This window comes from Astyanax mexicanus, chromosome 7, assembly GCF_023375975.1.
Source record: "Astyanax mexicanus isolate ESR-SI-001 chromosome 7, AstMex3_surface, whole genome shotgun sequence".
NCBI classification, from domain to species: Eukaryota; Metazoa; Chordata; class Actinopteri; order Characiformes; family Acestrorhamphidae; genus Astyanax; species Astyanax mexicanus.
This window is the reverse complement of record NC_064414.1, coordinates 20,813,036-20,834,709: the sequence shown is the minus strand read 5'-3', so window position 1 is coordinate 20,834,709 and position 21,674 is coordinate 20,813,036. Positions and strand designations below refer to the sequence as shown.

General features: G+C 38.4%; 1 protein-coding gene across 2 annotated transcripts in view; it reads left to right on the top strand.

Annotated features, from left to right (window-relative positions):
- Positions 1 to 21,674, top strand: part of thada (THADA armadillo repeat containing) — a 147,888-nt gene that overhangs the window by 74,112 nt on the left and 52,102 nt on the right. For both annotated transcript variants that reach the window (XM_049481770.1, XM_049481771.1), the window contains exon 29: positions 13,837 to 14,005. In XM_049481770.1, the coding sequence (XP_049337727.1) occupies positions 13,837 to 14,005 (169 nt within the window). The remainder of the gene's footprint in view (positions 1 to 13,836; positions 14,006 to 21,674) is intronic.

Here is a 21,674-nt window from a genome sequence, read left to right as displayed (position 1 = left end):
TGACAAAAATGCTTCAATGGGTAAAAACTAAGGCATTTTTTTTCTTGTTAGTTTTACAGGTGTGAAATCAGTTCAAGCTCTCTGAAGCAATTACACGGCTGTTCAGGTGCAGGTTATCCAGATTAATTACGCAGACAATTTTCATAGCTATGAGCAAACTGTGCTGTCTCTGCTACTGCTCCATACTAAGCTGTTTTTACACTAAGTGTGGAATGTGCTGTTTACTGGTGCAACGGTGTGGACACTGTGTTACCCATTACAAAACATTGTGTTTGAAAATGTATGAGCAAAGTTTCTGCGTTCAGTGTTCACACGTCACACTGCATTATATACACATTGATCTGAAACACAGGACGGTCTAGCTATATTTACTTTGCGTGGTTTGTTGTGGCACGTTTGGAGCTTTTTGTTTTGTGCCTGTGTGAAAACAAACCAAACCGATGGAGAAACGCATTAAATAAGCAAACTTTATAAATTAATTTGGACCAGAGAGATGAACTATTAGATAAACCAATAGTTACCAATATGTAACTATTTAACTCTGCAGAAAAAAATCCAGTTTAAGTCTGGGTTTTGCTGGTAGGTGGTTTCAGATGGTGTTTGATTATTAAGGTGGGTGAAAAACTGGGGATCAGAGTGAAAACAAATAATAGATGGCATATAATGGAAAATTAGCAGTTTTTCTAGTTATGCTGATCAACCAGCTTTATCAGCTTGCTTGGTTTTGCTGCTTCAGCTTGGCCATGTGTGACCATGCCGTTTTTTTATAAGGAAAATATAATGATTATATTTGTATTATTTGGGCTAAAAATAAGAACAAAAAATGTATCTGGGACCATTTTTAACCTGGGAACATTACTGTAGTTCCGTACATTTGAACATAATAGGGTTAAGAGAGACAAATAAGCAAAAATAGAAAAGTCAGAAGGGGGCTAATATTTTTTGTGTATGTGCCTTTATGTGGTTACTTGGTAAAGGCTTGTGTGTCTGTGCCGGGAACAGAATGGGCATGCGAGGGAGAGAAGATCAGGCCAAGGCCTCGGGCTGGAATGCAGATAACACAGAGCAGAGATGAGCAGAGGAGTCCATGCTAATGGAGACCAGTTGCACACATTGGAAAACCAGGCACAGAGGCTGTAGTAGTAGTATAAGTGCATTTGTAGTATATATGTAAATATGCTAGTGCATCTTAAAAAATTTGAATATCATTGAAAAGTTACCTTTTCCTCAATTTAGTTCAAAATGTGAAATTTATATTATATAGATGTATTACACACAGAGTGATTTATTTTAAGTGTTTATTTATTTTATTGTTAATTATTATGGCTTACATCCAATGAAAATGCAAAAATCAGTGTCTCAAAAAGTTTAATATTATATAAGACCAATTGGTACTTTTGGCGGTTAGGGCAGTGTGCTAAATTTTGGGAATTTTTTGGAAAATTAAATCTGCATCTCTGCATGAAGTGCTGTAAGATTTTCTGATAAAACACTGCACTGACTTTAGACTTGATAAAACACAGTGGACAAACACCAACATTTACATCATCAGTAAATTTTGCATTTAATTTGGAAATCAAGGGAGCAGATTCTGGGGGAAGAGTGGAGAGACACACAGTTCAAGCTGCTTGAGGTCAGTGATGGTTTGGAGAGACATGTCATCTGCTGGTGTTGGTCCACTGTGTTATATCAAGTCTAAAGTCAGTGCAGTGTTTTCCCACAAAATCTTACAGCACTTCATGCTTTCCTCTGCTGACTTTCTTTTATGGAGATGCGGATTTAATTTTTCAGCAGGACTTGGCACACTTCCCACGCTGCCAAAAGTAACAATTGGTCTTATATAATATTCTAATTTTCTGAGACACTCTTTTTTGGGTTTTTATTGGCTGTAAGCCATAATCATCAACAATAAAATAAGTAAGCAATTAAAACAGATCACTCTGTGTGTAATAAATTTATATAATATGAATATGAATACTTTTAAATTATTTGCTGAAATGAACTAAATTTTCAATAATATTCCCTTTTTTGAGATGCACTAGTGTGTGAGTGTGTGTGCAAACCCAATTCCAAAAAGTTAGCAGATGGTGTAAAATGTGAATTAAAACAGAATGCAATGATTTGTAAGTCTCATAGACACACATTGTATTTGCAAAAGAACACAGAACACATATTAGATTTTGAAATTAAGACATTTTACGATTTATGAAAATTCATGTTCCTGAGCCCATGCAGTGATTTCCAGTACAGAATCATGTCTGTTTTTAATGCAGTGCTGCCTGAGGGCTAGAAGATCACCAGCATCCAATACTGACAGTCAGCTTTGTCCCTTGCTCACAAAGATCTCTTCAGATTTTTTAAATCTTTTAATTAAATTCTGTACTGTAAATGGTGATGTCCAAAGTGTTCACAATTTTATGTTGAAAGTTTTTGTTAAAATTGTTCCAGAAATTGTTACATGCGTTTTTTTGTAACCTCTTCTTATCTTTTTTTCTGAATGGTTCTTCTTATATAAAATGCTCTTTTTATACCCAGTCATCTTAGTTGATCTTTTTTTCTTATTAAAACCATTTACGTTTCCGGCATTTTGTTGCAACATTTTAATTGTATTTATTTTATTTATTTATTTTAGATGTGTTGCTCCAATTAAATTCTGAATTAGTTAATGTTTTTCATGAAATGTTACAACATTTGATATATTGAGAGAAATGTGGATATATATGAGACCTGCAAATCCTTGCATTCTGATGTTTTTAATACATACATATATCTACTTTTTTTTTTTTTATATACAGTCTCTTCACTCTTTTGGAACTGGATTTGTGTATTTTTTCATTAACCCAGTTGTAATATTTTTTAGTAGGCCTTTTCTGTAGTGATATGGTTGAAGATACTTTTTTAAGGTTTGGACAGAAACATTGTTGTAATCCAACCAAATGTAAAGTATTGTGACAGTCGAATAATCAGTCTTTTACTATGTCACGTAAATTATTGCTGGAGGCCTATTGTTTTCTCAGTGTGGAGAAACACAGTCACAGTACTAATGCTCTACAGTCAGTTGGCAGAAAAAATAGCTCATCATATGACTCGAGTCTTTCAATGAGTCTGAAGTGATGAAAGTGCCCTACTATGTCGAGTGACCTGAGAGCACCAGACACTGATCATGGGTGTCTGCCCACATAACCACTAATGACCGATATGGGTCACTTTACTAACACAGAAAGCAAAAATCAGACCTCAGCACTAAAGCTTGTAATGTGAATTAGCCACAATGTCATGCTAATTAGCAATGCTGCCATTACGTCTTCTTAGGCCGCATTAGCATCGCGTGGTTCAACTGTTCCTTTAAGGGTTAAGGTTGAAGGGCTCTGGGTTGGAAGGCCTGGCTGGCTGGTTCTTGTCAGTGGAGGTATGCGAGCACATCCACCCAAATGAAGCCCACATGTAGGAGATGTTAAATATAGCCAGGCCTGGCTGCCTGCACCCACCTCCTCCCCTCTGTGGGTGTGTGTGTGTGTGTACGTGTCTGGGAGATCAGACCACGTACTGGGTAAGCCCCGGACTCAGATCAGCTTAGAGTTCCACGCTGGGGGTGTTTGGGATGTAGCCTTTTATACCAGATGAATAGATGATCTGAAGGATGGACTATGATGTGTTGTATTCTGATACAAGATTAGAAATTGATATTCAACGTTATATATTGTTGTCAGACAATTTTAGCATTCAATAATGTTGTTCCTGGAAATGGTATGACACCACTTTTTTGTACTCGGTTCATCTTACATCCACAGCTGGTTTAAGGTCTATTCACAAATTGTCTGTTATATTCAGGTCAGGGGATTGAGAAAGCCCTTCCTAAATATCTATTAAAAGTTATTTTGAAACCACTGATCTGATCCAATTCAATCTTTGTGTTTGAATTAGGAGGGGCAATCACATGGGAAATATTACAATATTATCACAATATGCTGCCCTACGATAATAATGATATCACGATACTGTGATTCTGTGAAACACAATATATTACAAGACGTTTCTCTACAACATGTCGGAGCATCTGTGTTACGGAAGAGAAAAAAAAATACTCCTAAGTAAGCAAATACCAGGAATTATGAATTTACTGGTGTAAGTTTAACAGAATTTGATGATGATGATGACCGTAACTTCAGTATGGCATACGAAAATGATACAACATGTCACGATTACAAGATTTTTTCACATATCTAATTTGGATAAATAATTTAGGCACAGATTATAGTAGATGTGCTGTTAACTAATACTAAAATAAATTACTTTATTTGTAGTGTAGAATATAATTTTTTAACTACATTACCAGTTACCAATCTAAGCATTTTGTGTGTAAATGCTAAGCTCAAATGTTCAGCAGATCCTCTGGAGCTAAGAAATACGACAGTAGTGAAGGTTTATATAATGGCAAATGTTTTTATTTATTCATTTATTTTAGTAGTAGTTTATTTTTGTATTATGTTTTATTAAAGGGCCATTTAGGTATGATATTTTCTGTAGTAACTCATAACATGATCAGGATGTATCATCAGATTTTAAGGAAACGTGCTGGGTTTAAGCAATGGCAGCTCTTATTAACAGAACTTCAGCCAGTATTTTCTTATTTAAAATGCCCGTTATGCTGGGACATTGTCTCCATTCCTCCAGTCCAATTTCCACACAAAATATATATTTTTTGTAGTGGATATTTAAATGTAAATTAAAGAATGAATGTAGAAATGTAGACTGCAATTACATTAGTATATACTTGTATGTTTTAGGGGGCCTCGAGACTGATCCCCGCCCCTAGTTCTGTAGTGGGTTCTGATTGGACAGTGATTTACATTTCATTTTGGCACAAATACCACACTGCTCCTAGACGAAATGCAATCCTGTACATTGTGATTTGCTTTTACATTCCGGCATCACACAGTGGAATACAATGCAGTTGAGCTGTGTGCAATTCAGACACAAATCCAGTGTCCACAAGAGATCCAGTGCAGTGAAATGTTATCTAATAGTGGTTTTAGATATGATGTTCTGTTTTAATGCTCTACTATAAAATAGTTCCACACTGCACAACTCTTTATTTACCTTCTCTCTACTGCTCTCAGTGCTGCCAGCTGGGCAGTAATGTCCGACAATGTCTCCTTAAGGTCAACAGATGACAATCTGAACATTGTGGTTAAAACAAATACTTTGATTAGAATTAAAATAGCATACCATAACCCGATCCATTGTGCCTGGGTCTTGAGTGTATCTATTGCTATGAGTATCAACATACTAATAGTACTCTCATAGAGTTCTTGGTCTTCCAGATACCAGCTTAATGTTTTAAGAACTGGCATTTACCAATAACATTCCAGTCTGAAGAAACCACAAGCTGAAAACTCTTGGCTATTTCTTGTAGCCTACTCCTGCCGTGTGAGCATTGATTACTTGGGTTTTAAGAACTTAAGGCTGAATTATAAGGCTTGGAAATTTGATTGAGATGAATGTTTCTAATTAGTTAGTGGAATGCCCCAGGCCTGATTTGCTAATCAAGGCCTCTTTACCAGTGCAGGGCTGAATGTTTCTGAGCACGGAGAGTAACCGTTCTGGTTGCTTTCTTACACAGACACTGTTTGGCATGGAATATTAAAAAAAATCTGCCTCAGTCTGGTTTTCTGAGTATGAGTACAGTTAGCAAACCAAACTGTAGAACCGTTCTGTGGGAGGGCTTTATGATGTAGGGATCTGTTGATTGGTTCCACATTTCTGTAGCATTTCTGTCACCTTTGTTTTGCAAGATCCATAAAGGGCCCTTATTCTTAATCCCACTCTTTGTAGCTATAACAGCTTGAGCTCTTCTGAGAAGGCTTTCCACAAGGTTTATGAGTATGTTTATGGTAATCTTTTTCCATTCCGAGACACAGATGTTGGTCAACAAAGGCCTGGCTTGCAATCTCAATACTCTAGTTCATTCTTTTGAGGTGCAGGCCAGTCAAGTCCTTCTACACCCACATCTTCAATGCCCATTCTTGTCTTTATGGACTTTGCTTGGAGCAACAGTGCTCAGTCATATTGGAACATGAATAAGGCCATCCTTATTCTTTTCCTGCAAAGTTGGGAGCATGAAATTCAAAAAGTACAAAATCTCTTGCTGTGTTGAAGCATTAAGATTTATTTTCACTAAAAATAATGGACTAACGAGCCCAACTTCTGAAAAACAACTCCACAACATAATCTCCCCTCCACCAAACTTTACACTTGGCACAATGCAATGTATCTTTCTAAGTCTTTCCCAGTTGTTTTCAATTTGTTATAATACTACTGACAGTTGACTGGGACATTTTACTACTGGACTTGTTGCACATGTGACATACTTTTTTTGGTAACACGCTGAAATTCACTGACTCATTCTTTCACAAATGAAAGCCCTGTTCTTAATCCTACTCTTTGCAGCTATAAACGTTTGAGCTCTTCCAAGAATGCTTTCCACAAGGTTTATGAGTGTGTTTGTGGTAATCTTTTTCCATTCTGAGACACTGATGTTGGACAAGAAAGGCCTGGCTTGCAATCTCAATACTCTAGTTTATTCTGTTGAGGTCAGGACTCCGTGCAGGCCAGTCAAGTTCTTCTTCACCCAACACTGTTCTTCTACATCTTCAAATCTCATCCATGTCTTTATGGACTTCGTGTGGCGCAATGGTGCTTAGTCTTGTTGGAACATCAAGAGGCCACCTCCAGTCTGTTTCTGCAAAGTTTCACAAATGTTTTTTTGGCAAAACTAGTACATAAAATGGTACTCTCCTTGGTAATGTCATCCAAGCCGAGGACTCTTATTGCCACTATTATGAAGATTGTGATAATACGCTGATATGACTGTGTTAAATGGACCAGGTTCACAGGTGTCTTGTAACCAATGCAGGTACATACCTGGAACTCTGACTTTCATGGAATCAAAACATGTTCCAGTATTCTCTCTGGTCTCTGGTAAATTATTCTGGTCCCTTTCGATTTCCGTTTCGTTTTAGGCAGCACAGGGTTGGGGGTTACTGTTTAGAGACCTAAAGAGTCATAAGAGGGGGAGACTGTACCAGTGGGTCAAATAAGAGCCAGATGGCAGCTCGCGCTGTAATGGTGGCTCGAGACGGCGCTGTAGCCCCCTGGAGATGGCTCGCCTCGGCCGGCTGTGTTTCTAAAATTACACCCTTCCAAACTGTCATTTCCTCTCCAAAGAGTTTTAATGAGACAAATTAGTGCTGATAGGAAGCATATGAGGCACAAAAGGGAGCTAGAAGTAGAGACTGTTGATCATTAGTTTCAGTGTGTGTGTGTGTGAGAGAGAGAGAGAGTATGTTTTGTTTGGTTCCTATGATTCCTGTGCACATTACCTCTCGTTGTGTGTAGGCCTGTGAAAGAGCCTGGGAACGACTGTGAAGGAGTCTGTGTTTGTGTATCTGTATGCATTTCCAGCCACAACAGCCGTGTGTGTGTGTGTGTGTGTTTATCACATGACTCAAGCTGTGTTATGTGGGATTGTTGCCATGCTGTGTTGTTGTGTTGTATTCGTTTGTATAGACCCATTACAACCATAAGTCAGGAATGTGATGCAAGTGTACATAGTGTTCTGGAAGTGTATGCAACAGGTGGCTCTTAAGTTGAGTTAAAATTACTTTTACCAATGAGTGGTCCAGCGTACTGATACGCTGCCACTATGATCAGGAGATCATGTAGCTCTCCATCAGCAGCTGGAGTCTGAGAAAGCATAATTGGCCTTGCTCTCTCTGGGTGTGTAGATGGCATTCTCTCTTCCCAGATCACTCCTGAGGTGATATTGGTCAGCACAGGCATCTGTTAGCTGATGTATCGGACCCGCTGGGCTTTCCTCCAAGCACGCTATGATGCTAATTGGTAAAAAAAGTGAAAGTGAATGACTTTCACATGTATCGGAGAAGGCATGTGTTAGTCTTCATTTTTTATTTTAGTTTTGGGGCATTACTAGTGGTAGGGGGAGTCCAGCTGAGTGAGTGAGATAAACGGCATAGATAAATTAGGGGAAAATAGCAGGATAAAATAATTACTTGACGTTTATCCCAAATCCTAAAGACGCATATAGACCTCTTAAAATATCAGGGAAAAAATTAAGTAGTTTTTTCTTTCTTTTTTTTTTTATACTAATACATAGATTTTTTTTTCATTTAACAGTTACAAGCCAAATACAGTTAAGTTTGCAATACGCATATGAAGCAAATATGAAGCTATTTTGTCAATTGATGATTAATGTTGAATTTTAAAAAATGTCACACTATACTTTGATATTTTTGTGTGCAGTAATAAATTTAAGTAATTATTAAAATAGTAAATACTGATTTTCTGTGCTTTACTAACATTTTTTAAACCTGATATGTTTTAGGTAGTAGATTATTTTATTCTGTTCTCTTCTATGAAATGAATATCAACGCTAACTTTGGAAAATAATATATAGTAATAATAATTATAATAACAGACTTTATTTACAAAGCACTTTTCATACATGAAAATACAGCTCAGCGTGCAGTTCATAAACAAATAGGTGAAAAAAACACCAGCAACCTTAAGAAAGCACACACGAACAAGAGATAAAGTTGGAGAAAATGTTCTCTTTATTCAGCAATTTATTTATCTATTTTAATCTTTATTCAACATAATAGAAGGCATCCAGTTAATGTCCTGCATTTGCAGTTGTAGCTGTCTATACCTGGATACAATGTGTAATGGTACAAATTAGAATAAAAAAAGAACATTTGTCTAGAACTCAACACATTTTTATTGGCTTATAATCTGCAGCCAATAAAACATAACGCAATAAATAAATGTGCAGCACAAATTCCTGATCTTTTTTGGTCATTCTGTGAAACCAGTCGTCTTTCTAATTGGCTTTTAACTTCCATATGCTCCTGGGTCTTCAGTAAAATATCTGGAGTATGAGCTATTATAGTATGAGCTAACTTCGGCCCTGGAATCGAAGCTGGCATAGGTTCCTCCAGTGGAAAATGTTTTAGTGGAACTAGGTGAACATGCATCCATCCATTTCATCCCTCTCCTCCTCTTCAGTTGAGTTGTTCATTACTGACTGGTCTCATTGCTGTGTTACCTTCACAATATGTAGCATGACAGTAGATTTAGTGCTGAATCAGGACTTTTTTGCCTGAGGCACAGTATTGGTCCTAAGCACTGTTGGCAGTAAATTTCCCCAGAGGAATTTGTGATATGTACTATTGAAGGAATTTAGAGTGGCTGACTCATACAGGACAAACGAAATTGATCTAATTTCCTCAAATTTCTGAAAGAAAAATGAAAAGTCATTGTCTGGATGTACATGTATCAACATTACATGACAGATGCCTCACTCAAAAACAATAAGATCCTGCATAGCTTCTGTCTATTAGTTTTTTTTTTTTTTTTCATTTTTTTTTTTCAGTTATTCAGAAATAACTACTGTTACTGATAAAGAATAACAGTAGGTCCTTCACTTTAGAGTTATCACCAGTTATAGATAGTAACAAAGTACTTATAGGACTAGTTGGTAGAGTTTGGACACGCCACTTCTCATTAAATGAATTTTTTTTTTACCTTTATTTTTATTCATTGTATTTTTCTACACTGTAGATTAATATTGAAGAAATCAAAACTATGAAGGAATGCATATGCCAATTATAAAGTAAGCAAAAAAAAGTGTTAAAAAAAGCCAAAATATGTTTTATACTTGCTTTGTAGTGGGCCAACTTTGCCCACTTTTGGCATTATTCTCTCAGGGCATTTTCCCACCAGCACTATGGTGCAAATTACGGGGGTTTTGGGGGTTCAGACCCCCACAATTAATACTTCAGCACCCCTTTAAAGGGGTAAAAACCATAGTTTGGTTAGGCTCTGAAAGATTTTTAATTAATTTCTTACATATAATGTTAAATACTACAGAAACAATGCAGTATATATGGCTAAAGTGGATCATACCATTCCATTTACTTGCCTGCTGCCTCATTATTGGTCAGATGGCTTGTGTCTACTTAATCTCAGACACACTTGGTCCGTTCCCAAATGTGCTCTGGGGCAGTTCACTTGTGGTGAGAATGTGATCTGGTCTTAATCCAATCCAGCTATCAAATATACTTCTTTTTTTAATTGAGCTAAACTACTGATAAGGCACAGTCTTATTCGGATAATATACTGCTATAAACAAACTCTGTCTGCTGATCCATGCTGTTTACACGTATGGTCTGTGCTGCATTCACTACTCACAGCAGTGTGACTCCATTTACTACACTGACATCTGCGCTGCATGTCCCATTGAAAACACTGAAAAATTGCCGATGGGCTTTCAAACACAGTGTTCTGTGTTAAAGCAGCTTCACACTGCACAGATATAAGAACTAGAACCAAGAATCTTCTCACTATATTTACTTTTTTTGCTCCCGCACCAGATAGCTCTGACCAATCAGAAGAGACCGTGTGCTTGTGTGGTTTACTGCTGCGTGTTTTGGTGCGTTTAGGTTTATACCTGTGCAAAATTACACCAAACAGAGGGAGAAAACGCTCCAAGTAAACAAGTAAACTCATCAACTGTTCCGGACCAGGGATATTAACTACAGGTGTGGAAATACCCTTAGTCAGCTTTATGAGGTAGAACCTGGAATGGTTCTTCAACTCTCTCATTCAGAGTCCAGCGAGCACTGGATGTTAATCTACACTGATTTCTCTCCTGAAAAGCGTTTATTTGGGTAAGTAAAGCGCTTCCCTTTATTTACAGTAAGCTTTTGAATTAGTAAATGCCGCCTGACAGCTCTACACTGAGGAACACTTAGTATTCCGGTAAGCCAGGGCGATATTAACTAGCGGTTCGTGCCACGTAGCTTGTTTAAACACGGTAAATGTGCAGACTACTGTCCGATATACTTGCCTCTGAACAGTGACAAAGCTAGCACTTAGCACGGTTAGCAGCTAATGCTAATGCTGCTCCAGCAGTGCTAGCCGGGGTTAGCAGCAGGCTACAGTCTGGTAATACTCACCTCTAAACGGCGAAATAGCTAGCGCTTAGCATGGTTAGCAGCTAATGCTAATACTGCTCCAGCCTTGATGCTGGAGAACTTCACTGAAACTCCTTTATCACGCTGCACTTCAATGGAGTGGCTTTATTGCTCCTTACAACCTGATTTTGGGGAAAATGAAAGGATTTAAGTGCACCTTATAGTGTAAAAAAAATTGTTACATGGTTTGTGTACTTTGTCCACTATTAATTTGCATGTCCAGCACTAAAACCAACAGACAGTGAAGAGTCACCCTGGATTCAAATCCTGAATCTCCATAACTTCCGTAACTGAACATCAGTAGTCGCCTCAATTAACTGACTGACTAACAGACCTTCCAGTTCTTTCTGCCCATAATGATTAAAAGAGGTTATTTTTTGTGTCTCTGGAACCTTTCACAGCTTTCCATTTCTGTGGAAAGTCTTATTTGGATTTGGTGATTGTAAACCACCCCCACGTGTCCGAGCATCTCAAACCCTATGCCCACCCATTCAATACTCTCCTTCTGTTCCCCCTCCTTCACTCCCGCTCTCTGTGTGATGAAGTTAGGAGTGGCAGAACGAGTGTTATCAGCATTTCACTGGAAGTGAGGGTGGACGTATCAGGGCAGCAAACACAGGGGGGGTTACCACAACCACCACCACCACCACCACCACCACCACCACACACACACAGAGGCTCCTTTGATTGAGTGGGTTTACGCTGGAAAGCCCCTGAGCTCTGGATGTCCTTACCATGACTTCTCAAGTTCAGTGTAGAACTAACAGTACTCCCACCCTTCTCCAAAACAGGAAGTTACAAAACGTCTCAAAGAGTAGTTTACCAAAAATGCAAGTTTACACTGTCACTCACGCTAAAAGTCGAAGATTTTCACTTTTGTTATGAAGCTATGGGGCTAATGGAAGTAATGGAAGCTTATATCCCAATATCCTACTATTTTTATTCCATTTAGTTGATGTTCATGTCCAGATTGACTTGTATATAGGTGAGCATTGTCCTGCTGAAAATTGCCAGTGGGAGGCCCTGCTATGGGAGTTATATATCGCTGAGCTATAGTGTTCCCCATATCATTACGTGGAATGACTATTAATGTAAAGCTCCTCAAATCATCACACCAGAAGTTGGGGCAATGTTTCGCTAGGCTGTCTGTAATAAAGCCATCGTTGGTCAGTTAGTCAAAGTGGCCATCTTGTTTATATTGTTTCAATGTCTTTGAGTTTGTCATAAAGGCATGTCTAGCTGTCAGCAATCTCTCACACTACTGAGTGCACTACTCAAATTTAACTTCTCCAAACACTTTTATTAAACAGACATGAAAGCAGTTTTTGGAATAATCCTGTATCTAATCTGTATTAGAGCTGGGCAGTATATCAATATTTTATTATATAGTGAAAAATGTTCTTATCATATGAACAATATGCTGAAATAAGCATATTGAGGATATCGTCAGTGCTTAAGGAACACTGACCCAACTATGCATTTCATTACAGAAAGTGTCAGAAATCCTGTTAAACTGATTATTGTGCATTAAATGTTAAATAATCACTGTATTATACACAAAAGAATATCACTGAATAGTGATATTCTTTTGTGTATAATACAGTGATACACTGTTGATCAAAACATGAGACATACTGTCTTTGTTTCGTTTGTTTTATTTATTTTTTTATAACTATATTACCCCTTATAACTGTACTGTTTATATCCATATCAGAATTTAATATTATCGACCGAAATTAAGAAATATACTGTGATATTCATTTTGGCCATATCGTCCAGCTCTAGTTTTAAACTGTACTTTTTTCGGTACCGTTTTCTAACCAAAAAAATACAAAAAAACAATAATTATACTTACAAAACATATTTAACAGCCGACATGAGTAATCTCATTCTCATACTGTCATCATGAGAGGCTGCCATACTTTTGGATCTTGTTGGAACAAACAAACAATGAGCATGTTTAATTGTGGCGCTTTATTAAGAACAAAAATAAAAGCATTACTAATTTCCCTAAGCGTGTTGCTAGATGCATTTTAGTTTTTAAGAAATATAACCATTATTAACCAAAATTAAATAGTATTTATGCACACGCTCTCTGCGCTTATGCACGTTTCATGTAAAGTTACGAAAATAAATGTTTGGTATCGAAATTCAATACCCAGCCGTAGATATACGGCTTTATTTATTTGTTTGTTTTTTTTTTGTAAATGAAAGTACATTTCAATCATGCTACACAGGTATACAAATGTTGAGTTAGAAGTCTCGACCAAAGACATTAATTGGTGAAGAGAACTGAAGTCTGCCATGGTGCTTCAATGCTAGTCATAATAATAAGCTTCCTTTACTTCCATTAACTTGCACATACAATTATAGGCCACACAAGACATGTTTTGGCTTATTGATTACTAGAGATGCATGAATGCAGATATTGGTATCGGGTACCTGGTCGATACCATGCTCATTTATTTGTACTCGTAATTGCAAATGAGGCTCAGATACTGTGTGTCTAGTACAGCACACAAAAACAATAAGAGCATGCAATAAGATTAATGAGGTCAGCTCAGCAAACCATGTGTAGCATAATAAAACTCAGGACAGAGCACTCCATCTAGCCACCATTAGTCCACCTTAACATCAGAGAGAATCCACATGCAGAAAAAAAAAACTGTGGTAAAAAAATCCCAAAGTGAAACAAGCTTCTATCTGCACTTCTCTCTAAGGAATGCTAATAATATAATTATTCATTGCATTAATTTAGTGATTTTTCTCTATTCTCTTCTAGTTGTGCCCGATCTGCTGTGTATCGCACTAGAGAGATGGCTGCTAGAGCTTTGGTTCCATTTGTCTTGGTCACCCACGTTCCAGCCACTATCCAGACCTTATTGGAGAGCTTTCCGATGGAACCTGGCCCAAGAACCCAGCAGAACCACACCCATGGAACTCTGCTACAGGTCTGTAGTAAACACCCATCTAGAAACCACACCCCATATCATACACTATACAGTGGCTTGAAAAAGTATTTGCTCTCTACAGATTTCTTTAGTTTTTGCTTTTTTGTCATACTAATAGTTTTCAGGTTATCTAAATAACTTTAACATCAGACAAAGATAATTGTGTAAATAATAAAAATCACTTTTTAAATGATTATTTTATTTATTGTAGAAAACAAAAAACAAGCTTTACCGATAACTGACAGAGAGTCTTTCACATGTCTGTGGAGGAATTTTGGTTCACTTTTCTTTGTAAAATTGTTTAATTCAGACACATTGGAGGATTCTAGAGCATGAATGTCCTGTTTAGGATCATGCCACAGCATCTGAACCAGACCTTGACTAGGCCACTCCAAAACCGTTATTTAGTTTTTTTTTTTTTGTTTTTTTTTAACCATTCAGAGGTGGACTTGTTTGTGTGCTTTGGATCATTGTCCTGCTGCAGAACCCAAGTACACCTGTGTCACAAATTTATGGCCTGACATTCTCCTTCAGCAGAATTCCTGGTTCCATCTATTACAGCAAGTTGTGCAAGGCCTGAAGCAGCCCCAGACTACCACCACCATGGTTTACGTTCAGTATGATGCTCTTTTATCTGAAGAAAAAAAAAAGTTTGTTTTATACCAGATGTAACCAGAAAGGTTCCACTTTTGTAACGTCAGTCCAAAGAATATTTTCCCAAAGATATTTTTTATATTTTTCGGCAAATTTTTATATTTTTTGTCAGCAGCTTTTTTTTTTTTTTTTTTTGAGGCAAGTGAAACAATTAGTTTTGTAAATGTTGTTCTAAGTTCTTTTGTGACCTCCTGGATGAGTTGTCCATGCCCTTTTGGAGTAATTTTGGTCGGCCGACCACTACTGGGAATGTTCTCCACTGTCCCATGTTTTCTCCATTTGTGAATATTAGCTCTCACTGTGGCTCTAGTTAGTGCTATAGAAGCTGTGGCGGGCTTTAGCATGGGTTGGGTGGGGGATGGGGGGTGTAGTGTTCTTTCCTGTCATGGATGCCATGTGTGTTTAGAAAGCCTTTGCAGATGTGCAGAAGGGAAGGGAATATGGGATGAGGAAAGTGTGGTGAGAAAGGAAGCTCACAGGAATGGATTGTGTGTGTGTGTGTGTGTGTGTGTGTGTGTGTGTGTGTGTGTGTGTGTGTGTGTGAGAGTTAGAGGTATTGAAAGGCTGAGGCCTACAGCCTTCTTATCCTTTCATCTCCTGCATCTCTCTTTCTCTCCTTCTCTCTCACTCCCCCAGACTTTTTCCGTCCACCCATATTTCTTGGCACCTCCGTTCTGCACGGAATGAAGCTCTGAAATAAAAGAGCGGGAGGAAAGAGCTCAGTCATTTCCTGTGTTTTTGTCTTCGGTTTCGTTCTTTCAGATACGGCAGACTGGCGGCTTTTGGCCTTTGAATATGAAAATATTTTGTGTGCGGGCAGATTTGGAAGTGGATAGTGTTAAACAGATAGTGTGTTTATGTTGATGGTATGGAGATAACATGGGGTGTGTTCGTTTCGCCAGCTGAGCCAGAATGATATGTGTGTTGATTTGCTGGTGATACTGGTCATGGCATTGTCATTGGAGACGCACGGTCATGCTGGTGTCTGATGTAAATAGCTAATAGTTTACTCTGTATAAAGTAGTAAGTGTGGAGCGGTTCTGACTTTGGAGCTTTTCTGATCTTCCTCCAGTTTTCTTACAAAATCTGCACTAACTAAATGAACCTGTCTTTGCTGAGAAATGTATATTTTTTAGTTGAAACTGAATAGAACTAAAGGTCAAGGTCACAAATTGATGGCTGCACATTCTCCTTCAGGATTGTCTTAGGATTGTTTTACACCAGATGTAACAGGACACACACCTTTCAAAATGTTAATCTTCATCTAGATGGTTTTTTTTGAGGCAAGTAAGACCTGCGTTTCTGTAAAGTTTTTTTGGGGATCTTTTGTGACCTTCTGGATAAGTTGTCCTTGCCCTCTTTGAATCATTTTGGTTGGCCGGCCACTCCTGTAAAGGTTTACACTGGAGCTTTGGAGCTTTTCTGATTCAAACTGAATAGAACTTAAGGTTAAGGTCACAAATTGATGGCTGCACATTCTGCTTCAGGATTGTCTGGTAAACAGCAGAATTTTGTGTTCCGTCTATTGAAGCAAGTTGTCCAGGCCCTGAAACAGTCCCAGACCATCACACTACCCACATGTTTTAGATTCAGTATGATGTTTGTTTTTCTGAAATTGTGTTTGTCTTAATCAGATGTAAGAGGGGATACACCTTTCAAAAAGTTCCACTTTTGTCACGTCAGTTCAAAGAATATTTACTCAAAGTCCTGGGGATCGTCTAGATTTTTTTGAGTTGTTTGGGAAATGTGAAAAGGGCCTTTGTGTTCTTTTTGGTCAGCAGTGTTTTTTGAGGCACATGAGACCTGCAGATCTTTAAATGTTGTTTTGGGTTCTTTCGTGACCTTCTGGATGAGTCGTCCATGCTCTTTTGGAATAATTTTGGTTGGGCTGCCACTCCTGAGAAGGTTCGTCACTGGAGCTTTTGAGCTTATTTGATCTTCCTCTGGGTTTCTTACGAAGTCTGTACTAGCTAAATGATCCTGTCTTTGTGGAGACATTTATATTTTTGTTAAACTGAATAGAACCAAACGTATTTGTTTATTGATTCTGAGGTGAAGATTAGAAAATTAGGTCCATTTTGAGAAATTAAGTTGGAGATCCACGTATTGAACAGTGGAAAAGTAGGATTCAGCCAAGCATGTAAAATAGTTTTCCTGCTTTTGTAGTTGTAGTTATAGAGTTGAAGTGGCAAAAAAAAAAGTGTGTAATGCTATAGCTAGAGCTGGGCGATAAATACATTTTATTGATTAAATCGATTTTACAGTTAAGAACGATGTGTTTTTATAAAAATGTATTTTCTTTCAGTTTAAAGGTCCACTACCAACACTCCTTTTTGGGCTCCCTCCTCCCGCGTTTTTGCCACACACACACACACACACACACACATACATACAAACAAACAAAAACACAGCGATTAGGGGAAATCTGGAGCTTGTGTGAATTAGTTTGGTTTTTACGGCGACAGACACAGACCAAACAAGTCCTCGCTGTAAGATGTTTGAAAACGATTTCTTCTAAAGGAAGCAGCACAATGAATTTATTAAAGCGCTGCTCTCAGCAGAAGTAATGCAGCATTAGCACATCATCCAGAGTAAGGCAAGCAACCGTCCCCAACACATTTTACGACATGTGCCATATGATAAGAATAGGGCACAGTGGATTCATTAACATTTTGAAAGTTTTAGACCAGACGTATGTGCTACCAAGACACATATACTTTTCTGAATTTGTCTTACCACAACTGTATAACCCGTGCCAAAGAATCACTAAAGAGTTAAAGGAGATTGCGACCCACGGTGCCGTGTGTGACACTAAAAGCGGACATTTTCACAGCTTAATAACCCTGGAATGCCTTATCACATCAGCATAAATTTAAGTAAAACCAATATAAAGGTAAGCCTAGTTTTCAACCATTTTTTGGTCATCTGTAGTTTGATATTTAGTAGGAAAAAAAAAACGGATTAAAGTAAAGACATACATATATTTTTAGGCCAGATCGCCCAGCTCTAGCTATAACACATTAAAATAATCTTTAAATAACTCCATATTCTCATATTACATTAAAACAAGTTTATCTGTTCTTTTATACACCACTGACACATATGCGCACAGATTACAGGCACTGGCTCCTGAATGGTATAGCTATAAGGTCTGTAACAGATGTTGGATTTGTGGACTACGTTGCTCATGCAAATGTTGCGCAGTTGTTTGAGTGTGTGTGTGTGTGTGTGTGTGTGTGTGTGTGTATGAGAGAGACAGAGAGAGAGAGAGAGAAAGAGTAGGAGTGAGCATGGCTAACAAGTTGCAGATGTCGTTGTCTCAGTTCTGAATTAATGACTTCTTTGTTTGGTGATTCCATCAGATTTGTCCAAGCGTACGTAAAAATAGCTGCAGTATACGCACATGTTCATGAAATGTTCACAGAACCCTCCGCACGCATCCTAACCTCTCTCTCAGTGCGTCACAGCGCTTTGATTTTATGTGCGGATCAAGCAGCACTTTGAACAGGGGGTTCAAAAGTACATTTTTGATTAATAAAGCACTTCTGCTGAGGAGAGCCAGCACTTATCTGAGCCTCAGCAAAAGCTTTGTTTACACAGCACTAGGGTTCCTTTCAGAACCGGGCTAACGAGGGGACCAGACCAAGCAGCACTAACGGAACCCGACGCTGCTGCCTCCACTGACTCTGTGTAGCAGCACCACGCCAAATACTCACAGTGTGTGTTTTGGTCTTCAGATTCGTTCTTTCAGATATGGCAGACTGGCAGTATTTCTTGTTTGAATATGAAAATATTGTGTGTGTGTGTGAGAGCAAATTTGAAAGTGTAGAACAGATACCATGTTTACAGTTGTGGGTAAGATTACATACAGTATACTAATTATGCAAATAAAGATAATTATCCGAACCTCAGCAAAAGCTTTGTTTACACAGCACTAAGTTTCCTTTTAGAACCAGATTTAACGAAGGAACCAGGCCGAGCAGCACTAACAGAACCTGACGCTCCTGCCTCCACTCTCTCCTTTGAGCAGCAGCAGCACTGTGCCAAATACCCATAATGCAGCACTGCCCTTATTTTCTTGTCGTCTACGTGTTTCCACAACATAAATCAGATGAGGAGTCATTGCATTCCAGGGATGCACACTCAAGCAGACAGGATGAACTTTCAGTTGAGTGATATACTGTGTCCAAATGTTTGTGGACACCCCTTCTAATGAAGGAATTCAGCTAGGTTATTTTGTGGGCAGCCATCGCTGACACAGATCTGCAGAGTGGAGTTCTCTGTAATAAAAAAAAAAAAAAATGCTACTACCAATAGAATAGAACAGTGCTTTTGACATGAGGTGGGGTGGTGATCATCCAACCTCCTACAGTGGTATGAAAAAGTATGGGCACTCATGATAATTTTTATGATTGTTCTTTATAAATTGGTCATTGGTTGTTCGGATCAGCCATTTCAGTTAAATATATCATATAGCAGATCAACACAGTGATATTTGTGAAGTGAAATTAAGTTAATAGGATTTACAGAAAGTGTGCAATAATTCTTTTAACAAAATTAGGCAGGTGCATAAATGTGGGCACCCCAACAGAAAATGAATATCATAATGTTTAGTAGATCCTCCTTTTGCAGAAATAAGAAATAACAGCCTCTAAATGGTTCCTATAGCTTCCAATGAGAGTCTGGCTTCTGGTTAAAGGTATTTTGGACTATTCATCTTTATAAAACATCTCCAGTTCAGTCTTAGGTTTGATTGTTTCCGAGCATGAACAGCCCACTTTAAATCGCCCCACAGATTTTCAATAATATTCAGGTCTGGGGACTGAGATGTTTTTAAAAAAACTGCTGACATTGACTGAAATCCATGCGACCCTCAACCTTTAACAAGATTCCCAGTACCTGCACTGATCACACAGCCCCACAGCATGATGGAACCACCACCAAATTTTACTCTGTGTAGCTTTGTGTTTGTCTTGGAATGTTGTGGGGTTTTTTTATGCCATGCATAGCACCCTCCAAATAATTTAATTTTAGTTTCATCAGTCCACACAGCACCTTATTCCAAAATGAAGCTGGCTTGTCCAAATGTGCTTTTGCTTTAGCATACGTCTTGCAACTCTGTTGCAACTCTGTTTTTGGCGTGTGCTCAAAAAAAGTATTCTTCTGCATTACTCTCCCATACAGCCTCTCCTTGTGCAAAGTTCACTGAATACCAGTAGTTAAACGATGCACAGTGACTCCATCTGCAGCACGATGATGTTGTAGATGATGTCTTCGGAGCTGATCTGTGGGTTGACTGAGTGTTCTCACCATCCTTCTCCTCTGCTTATCTGAGATTTTTTTCTTTTCCTGCGACTTCAGGTCTTAACTAGAACTGTGCCTGAGTTCTTCCATTTACTCACTATGTTCCTCACAGTGGAAACTCTGGAAACTCTGAGATAGCTTTTCATATCCTTCCTCTAAACCATGATGTTGAACAATCTTTGTTTTCAGGACATTTGAGAGCTTTGTTGTGAGGCTCCCATGTTGCCACTCTCATAATTGAATTAACCTGTGTATGTAGGTCAAGGGTCAATGATCTTACCAAACAAAAATTGATGCTAAAGGTATTCAAATCAATAAAACGACAAGAATGGCCAAATTTCTGCACCTTATTTGGTTTAAAAAATTATTGCACACTTTCTGTAAATCCTATAAACTTCATTTCACTTCTCAAATGTCACTGAGTTCATCTGCTATATAATATATTTAACTGAAATTGTTGATCCGAACAACCAGTGCTTTATAAAGGAAAATCATGAAAATTATTAGGGTTGCCCAGACTTATTCATACCACTATAATAAGCACCTGTAATTCTAGCAAAATGGCCTATACTGTATGTGTGTATATGCATTCTGAACATTGTGTACAGACCTGCATGCGACCCTGCTATGCTGCACAGTTCCACAGCTCTTGTGGATGTGAAAATAAATTGGACAGGTCCACGCTGTATTTATGCCTGTATTTATGGCACTAAACTATGTTTAAGGCTGAGAAAATGAAGCTTCAGATGCTTCTTAGAAGGCTCACCCGCTCTTTGTCTCTGCTCCACACTTAGCAGTAGAATTTCATCGAGGTAGCTTTCCTCGAAAAGCTGAACCAGCTCTCTCCTAGTGTGCCAAAGGGCAGCCTGTAGACCTGCAGTGCAGTAGGCCCTCAGTTTTGCATGGTAATATGCACAAGTGTGTGTTTCTGTACACCCAGCTGAATTATGGGCCGCGATGTGGTATTTATTTTTACTCCATGCCGCCGCTTCTTTCCCCGCCACTGGTTTGCGGCCGGTCACAATTCGTGTATTTGGTCACTATAAATACCCAGCTGCTTCCCCCGCAAAGGGGCCTGCGAGGGCAGGGAGCTCCGGGACTCCATGATCTGGTCTGGGAGAGCGCGGTGGACGACGGGTGTGGGCAGGAGTGGGGGAGCTGTCCGAGGCTCAGAGTGGAGATCCACGGCTGGGTTTGTTTTTGCCCTCAGCCTCCCCTGCCTGCTGCATAATGAACGGCTTCCACAGTCTGGCTGCGGCCCAGACTTTTTTTTTTTTTTTTTTCTTCTGCAACCTGCTGCATACACTCACTAACAAAATAGGTTGCCTTTCCACCAGCTAAATAAGACATTGGGTTGATGTGGCAGAATCAGTGCTGGAGATAATTTGAGTAAAACATACCTTAAAGTACCATTTTTCCAATCTTAGTTTTCTCATCTCTGCCCCTCACAATTGTAATTTCAGGAAAAATGATTTTCTTTATTTAAAATTTTTTCCATTTTTGCATCTTGTAAGTTGGTTTATACCATTAGATTTGTGTTACAAGATACAAAATTGGACAAATCTGAAAATCGAGAGAAGATTTAACTTTTCATTTTTCTTAAAATTCTGCTTGTGAAAGGTCAAAACGAAAAACTAGATAAGTAAATAAAATTGGATTATTAAAAGCTTAGCCTTAAGGAAAAGAAAAAGTGTGATTATTTGCGATGAAG